This window comes from Mirounga angustirostris, unplaced genomic scaffold (assembly GCF_029215605.1).
Source record: "Mirounga angustirostris isolate CCGP_5_RB_7025 unplaced genomic scaffold, mMirAng1.0.hap1 SCAF_6, whole genome shotgun sequence".
NCBI classification, from domain to species: Eukaryota; Metazoa; Chordata; class Mammalia; order Carnivora; family Phocidae; genus Mirounga; species Mirounga angustirostris.
Genome location: NW_026991714.1, coordinates 86657356 through 86677784, shown reverse-complemented (window position 1 = coordinate 86677784; position 20429 = coordinate 86657356). Strand labels below are relative to the sequence as shown.

Here is a 20429-nt window from a genome sequence, read left to right as displayed (position 1 = left end):
TGGGTGGTGTGGGGATGACATGGGGCCCAGGCCGGGGGAGGGGAGGGAGCAGAGGAGAGAGAGGTGGATTTGTAGCAAAGACCTGGCTCCTGAATCTGGTGGGGAAAGCAGCACGGTGGGGTCAGGCTCATGAGGAGCTGGCCGTGTGTGCTGATGGGCCTCGAGGCCCGGCTGCTCTCCAGCACCTCCCAGTTACGTGCCTGAGGCCTGCCGTCTTATTTCAGGATCTCTTCTGGCTTTAGCACGAGTTTGCGTTGTCATCCTAAGAAGTTTCCTTGTCCCTGGTGGAATGTTAATTGGTTAATTAACTCAAGAGGCTCTGGCTTGTGTTTCTTTTGCCTTCAATGTTTGTTTCCTAAAACTGATTCTTCCTTCATGATGTCACCAACTGTTTTCACCCTGTTTCGCAGACACTGGATATTTTGTTCTCATTTGTCACGGATCCGTTTATGGTCAGTTTTGGGGGGGAGGGGCGGGGGACATGTGCTTTGCCTTGACCCCTAACCTGCCATAGCTTCTGTAACTAAACTGCCTCAGCTTTCTGGTGCCCATGGGAGGGCAGAGGTGGCCTTCCGGTTGCAGCTGTGTAAGCACTAATAGAACGCCGAGGCACGCAGGCTGTGCTGTTTTTTCTATAGCCCACCCCGTTCCTCAGTTTCCAGACACTGTCTACACATTCGGATTCATTTCAGTCAGTGCCTGAAACGTAGAGGATGGAAAGTAGTGTTGGGAAGGCAGGTGCTCTGGCCGCAAGAAACTGAACATCCTGTTTGGGAGACAAGAAACAGGAGTTACTTGAAGAATGCTTTGGTTCTCTCACTGGAGATAAATGCAGTGATTAGGGAATTGATCAAGTACAATAGAAGGCAAGGTCAGACTGGGCTGTGTTACGTTACGATTTGGAGAAACTGTCACACAGGAGGTAAAATCTGAGCCAGAACCCAAAAGCTGGCAGAAAATCCATGAAGGCATTAATAAGGTCATCCTAGGAGAGATTTTATTTAAGGCCATGAACTTTGTAGTCAGGTGACCCTGGATCAAGTGCCACCTCAATTCCTGCATTTAAAAGCAGAGAAAATACAAGAACTTACTGTGCAGAGTTGGAATGAGCATTGATTGAGATGGATGTGAGCCACGGAGTGTGGGGCCTGGCATGTAGTAAGCATCATGGCAGCAAATAAGAAAGCTGCATCCTGTTACTGTCACCTCTGTAGAGTGATTTCCTAAAAAACCCAAAGGATAATACCAAGTACCGGCAAGGATACAGAGCAACCAGAATTCTCTGGTTGTTGGTGAGAAGGCAAAATGGTGCAACCAGTTTGGAAAACGGGTTGGCAGTTTCTTACAAAGGTCAACACATGCTTCATACCACCAACCATCCCGCTTAGATATTTCTCCAAGGGAAGTGGAAATTTATACACTCACAGAATTCATGATGACTTCATTCATACTTGCCCCACACTGGAAATGACTTAGCTGCCCCTCAGCTGGAGGATGGATGGGCGAGCTGTGGTACAGCCGTAAGAAAGGGTGTGGTAGAACCCAGAAGGTCACTTGCTGTAGGATGTCACTCACGTGATGTTCTAGAAAGGCAAAGCCAAAAGAAGGCTGATCAGGGGATGCCAGGGGGCTGAGTTAAGGTACACAGGGGAATTTTGTGGGTGATGCAACTGCTCTGTATCTTGCTTGTGGTGGTGGTTCACGATCGTGCACAATGGTCCAAACTCACAGAGCTGCACACTAGAGTGAATTTCACTGGATGTAAATGGCACCTTCATTGAAAACAAATTATGAGCCAAGTCTAGGAACACAGAGAACCTGCTGGAACAGGTCTGGAATTGGGCAGCGGGGGTAGGGAGGGGGTCAGTAAGAAATAAGCTGGGTGGGTGGAGTGGAGCCTGGCTGCAGGGGATTGAAAGTGTACCTGAGGGGATGTAAAATGGTGAGCCTTCAGGACTACCCAGGCAGTGGGTGGCAGGGTGATGGTGGCATTTTGGGTTGCTCCGGGGATGGAAAAGGGCCTGGCCAGGGGTCACCATGTTTCTCCAGCATGTGGGTGAAGCTGGCACACAGTGCATCTGTCGAGGGATTGTAGAGAGGGGCTTGAGGCCATCGCTAACATATGCTGCCTGTTTTAGAGATAAAGTCGCTAAGGTAGGAAGCCAACAACTTTTGTCTTGGAAAAGTGCCCACTACAGGAGTGCAAGCCAAGGCCTCTAGTGACACTGTCAGACTTCGCATGCCGGGCCAGTGGGGGCGCTGCAGAGTATTTTCAGCCAGATCCCCCTGTTCAGAGGAGAGCAGAAGCGGCCAGCAGGCAGGCAGAGCTCGAACCACTCCATGAGACAGCTGGCCTGGCCTATCGTAAGGCTTCCCACCATCTCGCCCTCCAGGGAAATCAAGTCAGGTTGACTCTCCCTCGGGAGCTCTTGCGTCTTGCCATCCGGGCACAGGTAAAGATTTTGTACCGTCGGCCTCCAAGTTGGTCGGAAGAATGCTGTCTGATGGCTTTGCTCATGTCTACGCAGAGCTGTGAACAAGCAGCCACAAAGAGAGCCAGCCTCGGAGGCGGGGTTCCCGTGCAGCCCCAGCCCCTGCTGCTCGGATGCCCGGCGCCTGGGCAGCAGTGTGTTTATTCTTGCATCACATGCCTGAAGTGGGTGAAGGGGCAGACCCCGTGTGTCTGCCGAGGACGCTGACACTGCCTTCCGATGAGACAAAAAGCCGGGGTTGAAATAGAGCTTTATCGGAAGTGCGCTCTTTCACCCATCCATAGTCTGTAAACATGCGAGCTTACCCAGCCCGGGAAGAGCACCAGCCCGCCCCCGCACTTTCGGCTGCTATCCGTGTGATGTTCTATTTACACAGGGAACTGTCTTCTCTATTCTTACTGGTTGCTCCTGCGTCCACAAAAATGTCTAATGCACATGACTTGTATTTACACGTGACAGACGCCAAGTCGTTCCACTGCTTTCTCTCAAAATGTTGAGCGCTCCCTTGAGTTTATTAGGGGGGTCTCGAGGAAGGAGATATTCAATGTGAGCCTGGGGGGTCAGCAAGAGAAGTTCACCTAATTATTTCGTTTCTTTATTTGCATCCCTGCATTGCATTTCAGCCAGGTCTGAAGAAAACATTTAAAACTGTAGTCTAATTTGGGACCACATGGGTCGGACTTTCCTCAGTGGGAAAGGGATGGTCACTTTGCTCTGTGCGTGGCCCTAGGGCTCCACGCTGCCATGGCCAGCCTGAGGACCACACATCGAGTCCACAGGGAACTGTGGGGTATGCTGGGGCCTCAGGGTGCCAGATCGCCCAGGGCCATCTTGGTGCTGACAGGGCGGGCTGCACCACTGAACACGGTGAAGACTGTGAATCGGATGTCTCAGGTGGAGCAGGGTGAGGTGAATACTGGTCAGTTCCAGGAGGGAAACGCAGAGTCTCCCCACCACCTGCAGGCACGCTGGCTCTGGCCACAGTGCTCCTCCCCTTCCCTTCATCCCTTTTTCACCAGGGACCTGGTAGACCAAGATGCCTTTAGGGAACCGGAATCCTGGGGGAGTGCCAGCTTTCTGAAGCCCTTGGCCAAGCCCTGTTTGCCAGTTTGTTCCCAGCTCTGGAGGAGTTGGCCAACATGCCTTCCATTCCTGCCTTTTGACCCAGAATGACTACCGAGGGTTTTGGAGGGGTGGGTGGGGAGGCTGAAGTCACAACCCTTGGGGTGTGTTCTCTTTCTAGAAGGCACCCACGCAGGTGCTTCTTCCCTGGCTTCTGGGCCAGTGTCCTAAGCCTCTGCTCACTGGTCAGACCTTCATCTCTTTTCTCCAGGAAGACCACTGTCATCTAAAAGTCCCTCCTTGGGTGCCTGCGTGGCTCAGTCGGTAAAGCGTCTGCCTTTGGCTCAGGTCATGATCTCAGGGTCCTGGGTTCGAGGCCCTCACTGGGCTCACTGCTCAGCGGGGAGCCTGCTTCTCCCTCTCCCTCTGCCTATAGCTCCCTCTGCTTGTGCTCTCTCTCTCTTTGTGAAATAAATAAAAATCTTTAAAAAAAATTCTAGAAGTCCCTCCTCACTTCCTCCCACCAAAGACTTCTCCAGCCCATCTTCCATATCATAGCAAAGGGATATTGTATTAGTTTCCGGATTGTAGTATTAATAGCAGTATTAATAACAATAATGTTACTGAATATGTAGTATGCATCAGGCATTATAGCAAGAAATCATATACGGTGACCATCAACTGCTGTCCCCACAAGAGCTGAGCCTTAGGGAGGGTGTAGATGTGCCCAAGATCACAATGCACACCTTGTACTCAGCAAGAATACCATGTGATATTCTTGAGGACGGGGCCTGACCATGCAGTTATCTCTCCATCTCTACTAGCTAGCTGAGGACCTAGCATATAGTAAGCATTCAAAAACAAACTTGTTAAATGAGTAAATTGGCTCTATCAGAGATGGCTTCAGAAGCTCAGAAACTCTTTCAGCCCTGCTAACGCACCAGCTCTCCCGGATCCTTTTTTATATTGACTCAAGGGCATGAATAATATTTAAAATGGGGGCCATTGGCTCAGACTGTGTGGATGGTACTGGTTTTACTCCATGTAGAATCCTGTGACTGAACTGCCCTTCCATGTCGTGCTCCCACGGTTTTTATGGGCAACAGCCGTGGAAAATCGCTTCCTGTTTTCTGTCAGCTGTCATTGAGGATTTCCTGTATTATTTCATTCCACATCCTTGTCTGTTATCCGTTGCTGCCTGGCGAGTCACCCTGAGGCGCAGTGGCCTAAACAGGAATGATTTATGACTCCCGACGACCCTGTGGGACAATGCCTGTGCCGGTGTCTCCGGGTCCGGGGCTCACGTGTGTCCCTGCAGTCAAGTGACAGCTCAGTTAGCTGGCTGGCCCAGGACGGGCTCGCTCACATGTCCCGCAAGACTGCTGGGTGTGGCCTGGGCTGTCTCAGCTTCCAAATGGCCAGGTTTAAGTGCCAGGAACCTTGGTCAGCTTCCTTACAGCGTGGTGGCCCCCGAGGCTGTGTCCCGAGAGGATAGGGACAGTGCACAGGCACTTACAAGCTCCACCCCTTGCCTCTTGGTTGCAGCCGTCCGATTGGTCAGAGCCGTCACAGGGCCACGCCCAGCGGCCACGAGGGGCGGGCCCTTTTCCTCCCGCTCCTGCGGGAGGAGGAGCTAAGAGACATGGCCAAGTATAATCCACCAGTCCATTTCCCAGATCCATGACTTTCATGACATATTTAGGATTTTGCACCAGAAATTCGGTCTCTCTTAAGGTACTTATGACCTCACTTGGGAGCTGAAAATGCAGTTCGCTGAAGGGTAGCCATCGGATCTGGGCTGAACGCAGACGCTGACTCGATCATGTAGCATTTTGCCTTTGACCGGTTACTTGCATCTGTTTTTTCCTGCTTGTGACTGATGCTCATTACACCCTAGTTCTCGTTCCTGTTACTCCTTTTACTTCTGTCCCTGGGAAGCTCAGAGTTGAAATTCCAAGTCAGCCACAGCATCTTGCTTCCCCATTTCCTCGGACTCCGTGTCCCATCTCCTTTGTGTTGCTCCTTAGGTCTTTTGTTTTAAGCTACCCAACCCCTTTTGGGAGAAAATGGGGTAGAAACCTTTGGTAAGACCCCCTAGCAAAATGACTTAAAAAGTTAAAAATTCCCGGCACTCCCAGTTCATTGGTTTTGCTGGTAAGCCTCAGGGTTCTAGTCCTATTGCCTAAGCTCGTGTACACAGGAATGAAAGTGAGTTTGCATGTTCTGCTTGATTTGACTCAGATGAACTTTGTTTATCACAACCACGTAAGCCAGCCAACTTTCTGGTGCGTTCCTTCCGGCACTTATTACATCTGGTCCACCACATCCTCAAGGTGTTACGATGAGGCTTCTGTATCTGAGCACGTGCTGTGTTTAGGTACACTTGTCTAATCCTCCCGGAGGCTAGCATTCTGGATAATGCTGCCAAGAATTAGAGAGCTTGATAATTTATAAAGTTCGAGAAACTGGATTTGCATCTAGTTCTTTCTTATTTCAAAGACAATGGGCACATGAATCTTTGGCCTACAGAGAGTAAATTAGCAGGTCAACAGGCTCTTTGGAATGCAGCATTAAAAAAAAAAACCTGTCAAAAGAGAGTGTTAATTTCTCAGACCTCAGTGTGCAGTGGAGGTGATATACAAGCACCACTTGGAATGAATTCTGTGGAGTTGGCACAGCTTGGTGGCCATTCCTGAATCCCACAGACTCTGCGGGTCTGCAGTGGAAAGAAGGCTCGTGACTGGTTATCAGTAACTATGGGGTCTTGGGTAACTCAGGTGATTTCTTGTGCCTCACTTTTTATTGAGAACCTACTATGTGTCAGACCTTGCCGGCATCATCGTCATCATGCATGTTATCTCATTTAATTCTTGCCACATCACCATGGGTGGAAAACACGATTCCTATTGCTCTGAGCTCCAGAGCAGGAATCTGAATTTGCCTGCAGAGCCTGAGTCCCCTGTAGCGGATCACCTTCTCCCCAGCTTTCCCATTATGATTAAATGAGATAAAGCATGTGAATAGGAAAAGCAGCCTTTGAAATGAAATATTAGTGTAAGATTGTAATCTTCTGAAATTGAATAAGAGAAGATAAGAGGAAGGATTCCCCAGTTACTGTCTTACAAACTGGGAGCGAGACACTTCACTTAGATGAGCTGGATTTAGTTATTTTAACTACCCGGGTGGGCGCGGAGTCAGCCAGTCCGTCCCAGAGCTGGCCGGGTGTTGTGGATGGAGCAGGGACCCTGGGCCGGGCAGACCCGGGTGTGACCCTGGATGTGCTGCCTGTTTGCCACACGCCCTCGGTTCTCTGTTTGGTTCTCAGTGTTCTCGCCTTTGAACGGGGGCATTAACGCTGCATCTCCAGAATGCTGAGAAGAATGACAGCTACCCTACCCCTCCTGGCACTTAGGAACTTCCCTGTAAATGTCTGTCCTGTGGAGATGGCATCACTGCCATTGTCATTCCCATCCCCTCCATGTTCATGCTGGAGGAACAGGAGCTGCCGAGCCAGGGACAGCAGCCTCGTGCAAGAGCACGCTTTGCTTTCTCTCTGCGCGTGAACTTGCCCATGAACTGAGTGTTAGGGCCCAGCATGCCTCTTAGTTCAAAAGGTCGGCGCCAGCAGTGGCCATAAGCACACAAGATCAATTTGGTCTTTCATCGACCAGTTTCTGGAAGGAGCACTCAGTAGGGAAACACGCACACAGAGGAGACGGGCCCCTCCATAGGCCTGGCAGTGCCAAACCCTGCCCAGAACAGCGGGGGCCCTTCCAATTCCTGGGGGGAGGGGAGACCTCCCGGGCTTCTAGAGTAGTGTGTTGACCTCACACCTTGCAAGCAGAGGCCAGGCTCACACCCGTTTCTAGGAACAGCCCCTGTGCCCCCGCAGGTTTCCCCAGGCGCTTTGGGCGGCATCCATACCCTCTGGCCAGATACAAGCCAACTGCCACGATGCCTTTAATGATGTGAAATAGTGCATAAGTTGGAAGTTCCAACCTAAACGTGTCTGTGTTTAAATTTATTATTCATGAAGGTAATTTAAAAACATGACAAAGTTTGAGAAGTAGAGACAAAACTCATTATTCTTCACTCTAACACAACCATTTTTATTTTAGTGCATTTCATTCCAAGCTAATCCATATGGCTACATAGTTTTATATAGTTGTTTCATTGTGTACATAAAATTTTGTTTCCTGCTTTTTCATTTAACATATTATAAGCATTTGCATATGGCTGTGTGATCCTTATAATTATAATTTTTAATGGTTGCATAATATTCTTTTGAGGGGCTATAACATAATTTAACCAACCTTTTATTGGTGAATACTTTTTTTTCTTAGAAACAGTGCTGCAACATTCATGTATAAGATTTGTTCCTTATTCTGGGTTAGTTCATTAAGATACGCTCACAGAAATGCAATTTCTCAGCTTAAAGGTTCTAAGTGTCTTTCTAGTTCTTGATGTGTGGTGCCCGGTTGCTTCCCTGTCAGGTTGAACTAATTCACACCCTCTCCTTTTGCTCTTTTTTTTTTTTTTTAAAGATTTTATTTATTTATTTGAGAGAGAGAGAATGAGATAGAGAGAGCATGAGAGGGGGGAGGGTCAGAGGGAGAAGCAGACTCCCCGCCGAGCAGGGAGCCCGATGCGGGACTCGATCCTGGGACTCCAGGATCATGACCTGAGCCGAAGGCAGTTGCTTAACCAACTGAGCCACCCAGGCGCCCTCTCCTTTTGCTCTTTAATGAGATAGTGGGACGTTTGCAACCCATGTTGTAATACCACATACTGGAATAGTGTGGAAAATGTCCCAGCTGTTGGAGGCAGAGAACGGACATGTAGATAAATGTGCCAGGGGTGGAGGGATCAAACAGCTTGTCCCTGACCAGAGCTGTCCGTCCTGTCCCATGACAGAACACAAGAGGGAGGGAGGCTCCTGGGGCATCCAGCACCCGTGGAACATGCCAGCAGATGGTGCCCAGCCGAGTTGGGCTTTCCCTGTCTTTGGGTGCGGAGTCTAGCTGCATGCCCCTCACACTAGGGGATGGATGTGAATGCTCCTCATGGCTTCTGTGATCTGAGGGAAATAACCTCCTAAGAAAAGAGCCTGGAGCTATGGAAAAAACACTGAGAACAGGCGGGAGTGGTCCAGCCTCAACCGCCTTTCCCCATGTGTTTGCTTATCTATAAAATGGGCTAATGATGGACGGCGGGTGTTCTGTTTGCACAAATCCTTTGTGAAAGAAAAACTTGGAATTGATAAAATGAGAGCCCGATGAAAAAAACAGATTTCAGACAGCCATTCTAGGGTTTTTAGGTGACGTTCATATGGCAGGCAGGGAGGCATTGAACCCCAGATGAAGAGAATGTTAATGAGAACAGTAAATTTTAAATTCATAAAGGTAAATGCTGTGTTGTTCCCAATTGCTGTTACTCATTTGTTAGAAACTTCAGAAGACTCCTCCCCAGCATCTCACTGAGATGCTCATGGGTTTATTTTCCTTCACTGCACATGACATGCATCTCTCGAGCTGTGCCTCAGCACGTGGTGTCTCTGGTCTTCTAGCCACACTCATTGATTTTCTAAAAAGACCCAGGTGGGTCCCCATCATCTTCCTACTTTTCTCCTGGAGATGCTCTTCAAAACAGGTCTGATGTCTATGGAGGATCTTTCCCTTAGAGAGTTCTGACTCCAGTGGTTACAGAGCTGAGCAAGGAAGGAACCAATTGCAGGGGCCTTGGGCCCCCAGCGGGTGGGATTTACTCAGCAAATGGACAAGTGGGTGACACTGACTGATGACAGGGGAGCATTGAGGCGCGGTTCTGCAAGACCCGGTCCAGCCGTGAGCTGAAGCAAAGTGGCCAAGCATCTCTGCCAGGGTATTGACACACAAATCAGGGTGCTGCCAAGCTTGGAGGAATCCTGGTGGCCGTTGGGGTGGGGGAAGGTGGGGCGGCGTGGGTGTGGAACGTAGAGGCGAGGGGGGCATCTCGGCCACCTGTCTCTCCCTGCTGGCCGTGCCGACGGCCTGCTTGACCTTTCTCTTCCTGCTTTTTTCTCGTCTACTGGGAATTATTACTTCCTAACTTTAATATACAACTGATCTTTGCAAAAGTCACAGGGGACATAATTGCCTTTAGTTTTTAAGATTTTATTTAGAGAGTGTGTGCACGAGCAGGAGGAGGGGCACAGGGAGAGGGAGAGAGAATCTCAAGCAGACTCCCTGCCACGTGCAGACCCCGATGCAGGGCTTGATGCCACGACCCTGAGATCATGACCTGAGCCAAAATCAGGAGTCAGCCGCTTAACTGACTGAGCCACCCAGGCACCACAGTAATTTTCTAAAGTACATTTTCTTTTTGTAAAAAAGACATTTTCTTGTCAAGGTTGCTGCAATTCATCATTTCTCTAAAGTAAGAGAACCTGCTTCAGCTAATGTTGAAAATTCCAGAACAAGAAGTAGAGCAGCAGTGAAGAAGGGGCTTTGTCTGAGAACCCCCCCCCCCCCCGCCATAGGAGAAGCTGTTTCTCTGTTTACAGGAAGAAAGAAGTGGAAACAGATCAAGTAATAAAAAATGAGGCCATAAATGGCTCTTTAAAATAGCTGGTGCTCAGCTAACTTGTGGGCTCTAATTCTGGCAGCCCGTGCCTCTGTATTAAAAGGCCTGCTTCTCCTGTGTTCGGGAATGTTTATGACGGGGCCCGAGAGCCGTCTTGCTTCATAAACTCTTGCTTAGAAGCAGGAATAAGGAAAAGCTACATGTTAGTAGCCTGCTGGCTCCCCCCTGCTCTGGGCCACCTACTGCTTTGGTCATCTACTGGGAGCATGCAAGTTTAGGATGGATTGATAGTGCTCTTGCAAAAGAGAATTGTGGTGTGAAATAGATTGCTCCTGGGCTCTGTGTCTCATTGCAAAAATTGGCTTTAAAATCACATTTATCAAGAGATTCACACCTTAGCTCCCTGCGGGGAAAGGGAGTGGAGTTAAAATTGCTCTTAAAAATTGACAGACACCCTAGAAATACATAGTTGACAGATGTGGACCAGGAGTGTTTAATGTAATTATTTTCCTTTTATGTAAATAAGATCTATGCACACATTTAATTTAAAATTTTTTTTAACTATTTTTTAGAAGAGTTTCAGATTTGCAGAAAAACCAGGAACACCAGTACAAAGATTCTCAGATACCCCGTAGCCAGTTTCCTCTGTAATGACCATCTCAAATTAGTATGGTACATGCATTACAATTAAAGAACCAATACTGATACATTATTATGAACTGAAGTCCCTACTTGATTCAGATTTCGTGAGTTTTTCCCTAATGTTCTTTCTCTTTTCTAATATCTATCTAGATCCCACATTACATTGGGTTGTCAGATCTTTTTCGGCTCCTGGGCTGTGACAGTCCTCAGTTGTCCTTGCTTTTGATGACCTTGATGGTTTTGAAGAGTCCTGGTCAAGGATTTGATAAAAATATCCTGCATCTGGGGTTTATCTAATGTTTTCCTCATGATGAGACAGAGGTTTAGGGTTTAGGGAAGGAAGACCACAGAAGTAACACGTCTGCATGTTAACAAGTCAGTGAATGAGCTAATGATGGGGAGGAAGGATGACATCCAGTAGCCTGAGTAGTGTAAGGAAAAAGCGGGGTGAAGGCAGGTCCCTCAGATTGGAAGAAGGCAAGTTTGATGTTCTCAGTAATGGGACTTAGTGTTTAACTTGTGTAATGCCTTACAGCCCATTGGAGCCCTGTCACATTTCATGGGATAGGATAGAGGGGTTTTTAAATTTCTATGTTGCATATTGGAAACCTGAGGCCCTGAGTTGCTCAAGGTGATAGAGATAGACCAGGATCAGTTTGTCATGCCCACGACACATCCCAAACCTTTCCTCGTCACATCTCAGGCTCTAGAGTTTCTGGATTGAGCAGGCACATGAAATGTCCCTGATGGACGTTTCATCTGTACATGGCCACGGGGATTTAAATGGGAAGATTTTGACTAAATTAAGGCAATTGACTGACCGTGTATGGAGTGAGTGTGCAGGATGATGCACCTGGCCCTCTGCATGTTAGAAAAGTTAAATAACACAGGATAAAAAGCAATGTTATTCTAACTCATGACTTCAGTACAGTTGATCATTACAGCTCCCAAATAACGAGCAGCCCCACGGTATTTCTCACCAGCCCACGTTTCTTTGAGACAACAATGTACAATAAAGCAGTGACCTTTATCATAATATATTTTTTTATTTGTAAGCAAGTGATTATGTATGAAGTAGCCTGTGACTTGAACCCACAGTAGAAATGTGCCCCTTCTATTTTAGCAGCATTGAGTTTCATGAACTCAGTTGGAGAAATGAATGGGAAAATGAAGCCGGTGGTTCTCAACCCTGACTGTGCATTAGAGAGCTGCCTGGGGTACTTCTAGAAAATGCCCAAGCTGGGCCCCGTCCCCAAGCTGGGGCAAGGACCAGGCCTTGGAGAAAACCAGGAGACTTGGCCTTTCTGTCTTGTTTCTTCTGTTGCCGCTCTACCCAGATCCTGATGCTAAAACCCTTCCTATCTTTTTTTTTTTTTTTAGGATTTTATTTTTATTTATTTGACAGAGAGAGAGAGTGCATGGGACCACACACAAGAGAACACAGCGGCGGGGGGCGGGGGGTGGCAGTGGGAGAGGGAGAAGCAGACTCCCCACTGAGCAGGAAGCCCAATACAGAGCTCGATCCCAGGACACTTGAGATCATGACCTGAGCTGAAGGCAGATGCTTAACTGATGGAGCCACCCAGGCACCCCCTTCTTATCTTTTGATACTTACCTGAATAAAGGTTTTGGAAACTGTCAGGAGGCTGCCATTGGACTCTCACCCTACTCTTCCAGCTTGTTTGACTTGCTCTCCCTAAGCGATGAAATACGGCGTTGGCTCTCACTGGTGCCCGTGCACAAAATGCATGTTCAGAAATGTTTGAGTGATTGAGCCTGCATGGTTCTGGTCCCTACGGTATATTATGTCCCCTTCCTATTCTGATGACGATTAGGAGGGAGGAGAACACTCTTCCTCTTAAGTTATTCTTTCAGTGGGAACTCTTATTTAGAAGCAGAAATCTTTTTTCCCCCAGTCATGTCTCATTGCTTTGATTTAAAAAGAGATTATTATCTAAGTATAGTTGATATATGATGTTCTAGAAACTATCTCTTTTATAAATTCATAGATATCAGTGTCTGTAGGGTACAGGCTTCTGGTTTTAACCGAAGTTTGGTTATGTTCAGAGTGACCTGACTCCTAGCCTAGCTAAGGAAGCTTCACCTGAGCATTATGTTTCCCAGTGAGTTAAAATTATATTTACCAATTTGTTAATGGATCACATACCCTATGTGGAAAGTAAAATTTCAATAGTGACACTTTACATCAGCAGGTGTTTTCATCCTCTCATAAGAAGACCTAGGAATTATTCCTCTGCACTAATCTGGTGGAATACCCACCCTGAAGAATTAGAAACAGTAAATAGTCCTTCTGTTCCTCTATGGATCACTTCATAATGAGAATGCTGGGGGATGGGAGGTCTTGGTCCTTAGCAGGAAACTAAGTCTGCTCTTTAAAGAAATTGCTTTCGGGCACCTGGGTGGCTCAGATGGTTAGGCGTCTGCCTTCGGCTCAGGTCATGATCTCAGGGTCCTGGGATCGAGTCCCGCATCGGGCTTCCTGCTCCTTGGGAGCCTGCTTCTCCCTCTGCCTCTCTCTCTCTCTCTCTGTCTCTCATGAATAAATAAATAAAATCCTTAAAAAAAAAAAATTGCTTTCAAGTAAACAATTTAGTTAGTTTTCAGTGTCAGTGGGCTGTGGAAATATAAATGATCGCATCTTTTTAAAAGATCTGGCAACCTGGCCTCCCCGCCCCCCGCCCCCCGAACTTGAATATTGCTGTACGGATTGGTTGTGGTGGTGGTGATCACTGAACAGTCATTAAATAACAGTGGAAAGTAGACAGTTGATGAAGAAAAAAATCAAGTAGTCATTCAGATGGTATTTTTGGTTACTTAATCTGCCTCCGAGCATATGGTCTAGTCGGCTGAAATAATTTAACAGTGACAAAATATATTTCAGTAACGGCAAATTAAAAACAACCTATTTATTTTCTTTTTTCCTTCCACAGTGATATTTTTATCTCTGTTAACAAATACAATGTTAGCCATTTAAGATTTATGAAGACAGCCTCTGCTGAGTCTGCAGTATACCCCGGCCTTTATCATGTAGTTTTACGTGGGTAAGCATGTTTGCTTCGGTGATGGTTCATGATTCAAACGTGTTACTATAAGGGGTGTTAGTCTTTATATTGGACTGTGGACAAGAGGTTAGCGTGAGATGAAGTAAAACATTTTTTACTGGGCAGACTTAACCCTTTCGTGACTCATCTCTTGGGACTCCCATCACCTCATGGCTCCAGTGTGGGGGTAACTGTCTGGGTCGCAGCAGTGTTCTGTCTCCCTGTGGAATATTCTGTCCTCATCTCTGCCACTCTCGGTCTTAGGCATTGACACAAGTAGTGGTTTTAGAATGTGCTCACCAATTCTTTGGCAGTCTTTCTCTCAAAATGTGGGATCTAATTCCCCTCCCCTTGACTGTGGGCTGGACAAAGTGATGTGCTCCTAGTCAGCAGAACGTGCTGGTGTGACAGCGTCTGGTTTCCAAGACTACGCTGTAAAAGGAGTCCTGGTGTCTGCCTCTCTCCCTCTGTCTGTCTCCCCCAGCCTTCCTCTCTTCTCAGATCTCTTACTCTGGGGGAGGCCAGCTGCCATGTTGTGAGGGCGCTCAAGCAGCCCTCTGCCTGAGTCCCTGGTGAGGAACAGCAGGAACGGCGGCCACTGGCCAGCAGCCGTGTGGGTGAACGATCTTGGGAGCAGCCCCTCGGCCCAGTCAGACCCAAGATGGCAGGAGCCCAGGCTGACATCTTCACTGCAGCCTCACGGGGGACCATGAGCCAGAGCCACCCGGACTCCTGACTCTCAGAAGCGGTGTGAGATAATAAATGTTTCTTGTTTCAAGCTTCTCAGTTTTGAGGGAACTTGTTTTGCAGTGGCTGATAACATGATAAGTCACGTAGCCCTTCTGGGTCGCTTTTCTCATCCGGGACAAGAAACAGGGACGAAGCAGTGCCTTGGACAAGCTGATGACAATCTATTCGTACATAAAAGGCTGCGCGCAAAGCCAGCTGACCGTCTCTGCTGCCCCCACTCTGGCCTTGTTGCCCCCACACCTGGCAGCACACACTGACACCTGGCCCTGGCAAAAGCCAAGCCCAGTTGTTATTTATTTCTTCTTGTTTTGAAACAGAGACAGATCATATTGGGAATATGATGGTGAATATTCTTTTAATCACTAAAGCTATATATACACTTAATTAATTTTCATAACTACTCAGTGAACCAACCTATTGGATTGACTATTTCTGAAAAGAAAGCCGTTTTATTAAAACTCGTTGCTCTTTTATCTTCTTGGAAACAGGATGAATTTTGGCTGTTGTACTCTCTAATTACGGTAGATAAATAGATATCACTCAGTCATTTATTTCCATCTGATCTGTCTCCCGGCCTGATTTAATTCCATTTGTGCTCCAGGTAATAGACTGTTGCCGTTGTACACATTTGTAAGGACAATGTAGGTGAAGTGCATATCTAGAGCTTCTAAAGACTCTGTGGAAACTCACCCAATTCAAATACAAATAATAGCAGCTGCAAGCTAGGTCAGTTAGTAAGTAGGAGGACAGGAAATTGAGTTTGCATTATGTGGCTCAAACACTGTTTGACAGGGGCGGGACCGTCTCGTGCTATAGGCGGGGCTCTCCAGGTCTTTCCTGCAGTGTGGTCAAAATGGGAAAGTCAAGCTGGGCAACAGCATCCTCCCTGCTCCACGACTGGTGATGTGGTTGGCAGACCTCTGCTTAAACTTCCCTGACAGAGCTCAGTGTTGGGCCAGAACCACTGAGCCCGCCCTTGTCCACATTGGTCAGCAGCATGGGCTGTCTGCGGGTTAGTCATTACGCCTCGGTGCCGACAGCCCTCCTTGGAGGGTGGAGGGCGGGAGAGACAACGCAGAGATGGGGCTGCAGCTTGGGGAAGAAAAGCAGGCTTATCAGATCACGGGCTTTGGATCCTCTACAACTTCTGACCCAGCATCAAACCATATCATTACTCCTCTAATCTCAGCAGTTTCTCCTTGTCACTAAAAAGAGGACCTGTCTGTCACTGCATCATTTTCTCTTAGCAGGGAGCAAACAGATCAGTTGGTAGCAATTCCTGGCTGTCAGTGGGTCCTGGGCACGAGCGGCTTCTCCACGTATTTACATTCCGCCCTTTTCCCCTGTGAAGCGAGCCTCCACTGGTGTAAATAAGTCTCATAATGTATGTAGATGTATGGCGGGGGGTTGGTTGTAATGAAACGCTTCCGCTGCAGAGTGGGTGAAGCCAGTCAAATCAATCTGAGTAAGTAGTGTGGGGATTTTTTTTTTTCAACTCTATTTATTATTATGCAACCAACATACAACCAGCACCACACTTGGTGCCCCATGGGGATACGCATGAAATGTGACAAGGCCCTCCTGCCCTCCAAGGACCTCAAGTGCTTTTGGATACCAAACGTACATGAAATAGGTAGAAAGTATAAGAAAGTGCTAGGTCTATCTGGTCCCCAGGAATGCTCGGGATGCGCGACCTTCAGCCTAGTCGCCTAGTGGACAGAGGCTGGTGGCATCCTCAGACCCCCATGGCTTGAACCTAAGGCTCCAGCTCCTGGGCCACAGCTCTTCCCAACGTGCCATGTGTCCTGCCTGCCCCTAAAGTGTTGGCATCTCCCCCCGCCGCGGTACCCGTTCTCACTCAGCTCACACCCTCCCTGGATGCTCTCACATGCTCACCAGCAGCTTTGATTGTCTCCTGCCTTTCCAGAGCTACAGCCATGTGTCTTCTGTGTTTGCCAGGTACCTCCTCTTGGTATCTCTCAATAACCCCAACATTTCCCAAACAGACTCGTCTCTATTTCCCGGCACCACTCCTTACCCCACCCACACCACTTTCTCGTGTTCCTGAGCGGTGAGTGCCTCTCCTGTCTGAAACGTCCAGGTAGGAAACCTGCAGCTCTGATTCCTTCCTTCCTTCTTGCTCTCCCCTTCTAATCACTGACCCACAGCTAATGCCGACCTCCTCTCTGCATCTCCAGGATCCGGATTTGAGCCAGCTCACCACGGTCCCTTGTTTCATTGCCCTCATGGCCCCCTGGCCTCTCTTCTGTCCCCTCCATCTGCTCCCTACACTACAGCCAAAGTGATGTTTCTGGAACACAAGTCTCAAGTCTCGGTATCTTGCCGCTTCCATGTCTGTTTTCTGTCTTTCGTGCTCTTCCCTCCATCACAGACTTCATCTCCCCACTCCCATCATTTCATCTTGCCAGGTCAATTTTTGACCCCCTCAGATCTCTGCCAAGGTGTCACTTGTGCACAGGCTTCTCAGAGCCTTCTCGACACTCCTGCCAGTGTGCCCTGCCCCCACAGTCTTCAGGGTATGTGACACTGTGCCATCATTGTTGGATGCTTGTCTGCACTCCATCGGGCACGCTCAGCCAAGGTGCAGCTGCCTGGTCCCCACCATGTCTCTGGGGACCTTTTTCAGTCCAGCAAAGGCCATGGGTCAGGGTTACGGGAAGAGAACATGACAACTGTCTGGAAGGGTGAGGGGTTGACAGGTGGCGGGTTGTACACGGGCAGTGGCTGTCTCAGCCGGTGAATCCAGTCAGTGATCCTGAACGATCAGGAATTTACAGTGATCAGACATATCCTGAGATGAATGGTTAATACATTATTTTGCTTCACTTGTGTTTATCTAGTTGGTAGAGGGTGAAGATATTTTATCTAAAGGCAGTACAGTAGAATGATTGAGACCACAGTAGAATGTTGTATCCTTTGTGCTATGTAAACTCTCAGTGCCTCAACTTCCTCATCTGTAAAATGGGGCTAATAAGAGCACCGTAAGGAAGATCAGTGTGTGTGCAGTGTCTAGGATGGGGCTCGGCACCTCCTAAGCACTCTTGAGTGTTAGCGGCCTCAGCGGTTCCTCCTTTTCTTCCTCCTGCACCTCACTGTACTCTAGGAGCAGGTAGTTACCATGGTAATTTGCAGTTTTTGACTTGGGAGTCCAGAATAAAAGAGTCCTTTGCAAATGACCTCTTAGAAACATATCCTTGGATTTTTACGATATTGTGAGACTCAGGCTCTTGTAACTTGGTTTAAACTACATCCTGATTGAGAAGAAGCCACCTTTAGCTTCTTACTCACTGTATGACCTGTGTGGGCAAACCTCTTAGGCTCGCTGATCTTCCACATCCCCATTGTGAAATAGGAATTATAAACGGCCAGGGTGGACGTGGCAGGGACGAGAACAGGTGGTGCAGAGCAGGCATTCGTAAATGGCACTTAACGTCATTTCACCTTCTTGGAACATAGCCATTCAGCACGGTCTGGGCTCCAGCGTTAGCTTTGTGGTGGGTGTGGTGGATTGGCAGGGGGTAGGGAGGTTCAGGAATGTTGCATATGGACTAGTCAGTCTTGCCTGTGGGAAGAAGGAAACATTTATTTTCCAAGAAAACATGGATGGCTGACCTGCCTCGGTGTTGATTCTGTCGACCGTACGGCTAATGCCTTGCTTCTTACACGTAGAAAGTAAGGCACCAGCTCCACCAGCAACTTTCACTTTTGATTTTGTTCAAGTACAAGGTTAAATGGTTTGATCCATTAGCCAGTGTAATGCCTGTGGGGGAAAAAGGTTATTAGCCACAAAATGCTACAAGCAAGCTGCAAACTAAGAATTAATAATGCTTAATTAAAAGTCTGCACAGCGTGATTGTGGTTACTTCATCACTTACTGAATTAGTATTCACACGTTTCCATATATTGTAAAGGCAGTAGGTTAGATTCTCTCTCTCCCATGCATTTGCCAAGCTTGCTGCAAAATCATTGCCAATAGTAAATTGAAGGTTTATTTTTAACCAAATAATCTCTGAAAAAAATTTTGCAGCAAAAAATACTTGAATTGGGACACAGATGCATTTTAATACATTTGTTAAAATGCAGGATAAAATCTTCAAAATCCCAGCACTTGAGGCACTTGAAGGACTGAGGCCTTGTGATAGTTGGGTGGGGCTAGGACTGCCAGGGCACAGGAGGGTTCCTCACCAGCCCACTCTTTCTGCAGTGGGGTCACCACCCATCATTTCCATGGTGACCAACCTAGCTGCATCACTGAGGAGGCAGCTAAAGGAAAAGCTGGCCTCAAGAGGGAGGAAGCTTAGGCATGGTTTCTCTTTAATTCCTGTACCGTTTGAGTAAAAATGCAGATATTGGCAAGGCAAGTTGCATTTGGGAAAAATGTCTGATTTGGCCCAGCTCCTGAGGATTGCCCTCCTTGCAGAGCTCACTTTACATTTTGAAGAGCCAAAATGTCTCCAGTGGTCAGCTTTTGCACAACACGCAGCCCATGCTGGTCCAGAGGAATGCTAGCTGGACAGACCTGTGCGGAACTGATCGGGTTGCCCCCAAGGGAGAGCTTAATGCTGCAGATCATCCCAACAGCATCTGCTCGGGAGAATGGCCAGTCGACGGTGCTTGGCTCACAGACGTCTGTGTAGGAAGATGACTAGCCATGGGACATTTCTGATCTGGGTTATATACAGAAGCCTTTCTTCCTTGATTCGCAGAAGTCAGATTCCAAGTGGTTGAAAAGTATATTTAGCTCTGTGGTCATGGAGATGTTTTTTAGTTTGATTTAATGTTGATGGATTAGAGTAAATTGTTTGTGCAGATGAGCTGAATAAATTCTGCCAGAGCTTATATCTTATTCTGGTTTCACATTAAACCCTTAATTTGCAGCTCTGTTCCATTGGCATTCTTAATAGAGTAAGCCCTAGGAAAAGCTTGGCTGGTCCTTTCTCCCTCCACTGTTATTCAGTGGAATTAAACGGGCCTGAAGGGAGAATCGGGTCCTAGGGTGTTCTTAAACCATCTAAGATGTCTGGAGAGCTACCCTGATTTTAACGGCTTTAATTTAACCACTATTGAATTATTTTATTTAATCTACTTTCCCCACCTCCCTTCCCTACCTTCGAAGATCCACAGAGCCCTGGGAATTTCCGGAATATTTCCTTCCCATAGATATGCAGTGCAAATATAAAATGAAGAGGGAAGCGGAAATCTTCCTTCCCACTCCCACACTTTTCTCCCCTCACGTCTCCACTGTCTGAGAAGTCCCGGGATGCAGGTCCTGGAGATGGGAATTCTCTCTCTCATCATTTGCATCCCCGGGGCCCACTGGCATCATAACACTTAACTGTTTATTGAACTGGTGAATGCAGGTGTGCTTGAAAAACGGATCAACTCATTTGGTGTCTTTGTTCCCCTTAGGAGGACTGGAATGAAATTGACCCAATTAAAAAGAAAGACCTTCATCACAGCAACGGGGATGAGAAAGCACAAAGCATGGAGACCCTTCCTCCAGGTACTGCAGCAGCCCCTGGGGAGCCGTCCAGCCTTGGGCTGGTGGCTGGTGGCTAGTGGCTGGGAAGTCCTCTTGCTCAGACACTGAATGAGCTGAATGTGGCCTATGGAGCCTGCGGGATAGAGAATGGATTTCATAGGGCTGCTGGAGACAATGCCCTATAGCAATGTTTTGGGGACTTACTCAAGCCCATTAGTGGGTGGTGAAATAAATTTACTAGGAGATGACCAAAATTTGTTGAAAGAAAAAAAATAGAATAAAATAGAAAACACAAGATAGTATATCAGTTCACAAGTTTTTTTGAAAGACTAGTTTTTAGAGCAGTTTTAGGTTCAC

The 20429-nt window shown here is 47.6% G+C and overlaps 1 protein-coding gene across 2 annotated transcripts in view; it reads left to right on the top strand.

The window, feature by feature from the left end:
* GALNT2 (polypeptide N-acetylgalactosaminyltransferase 2) overlaps positions 1-20429 on the top strand; it is a 183402-nt gene that overhangs the window by 75710 nt on the left and 87263 nt on the right. For both annotated transcript variants that reach the window (XM_045877854.3, XM_064594644.1), the window contains exon 2: positions 20000-20093. In XM_045877854.3, the coding sequence (XP_045733810.1) occupies positions 20000-20093 (94 nt within the window). The remainder of the gene's footprint in view (positions 1-19999; positions 20094-20429) is intronic.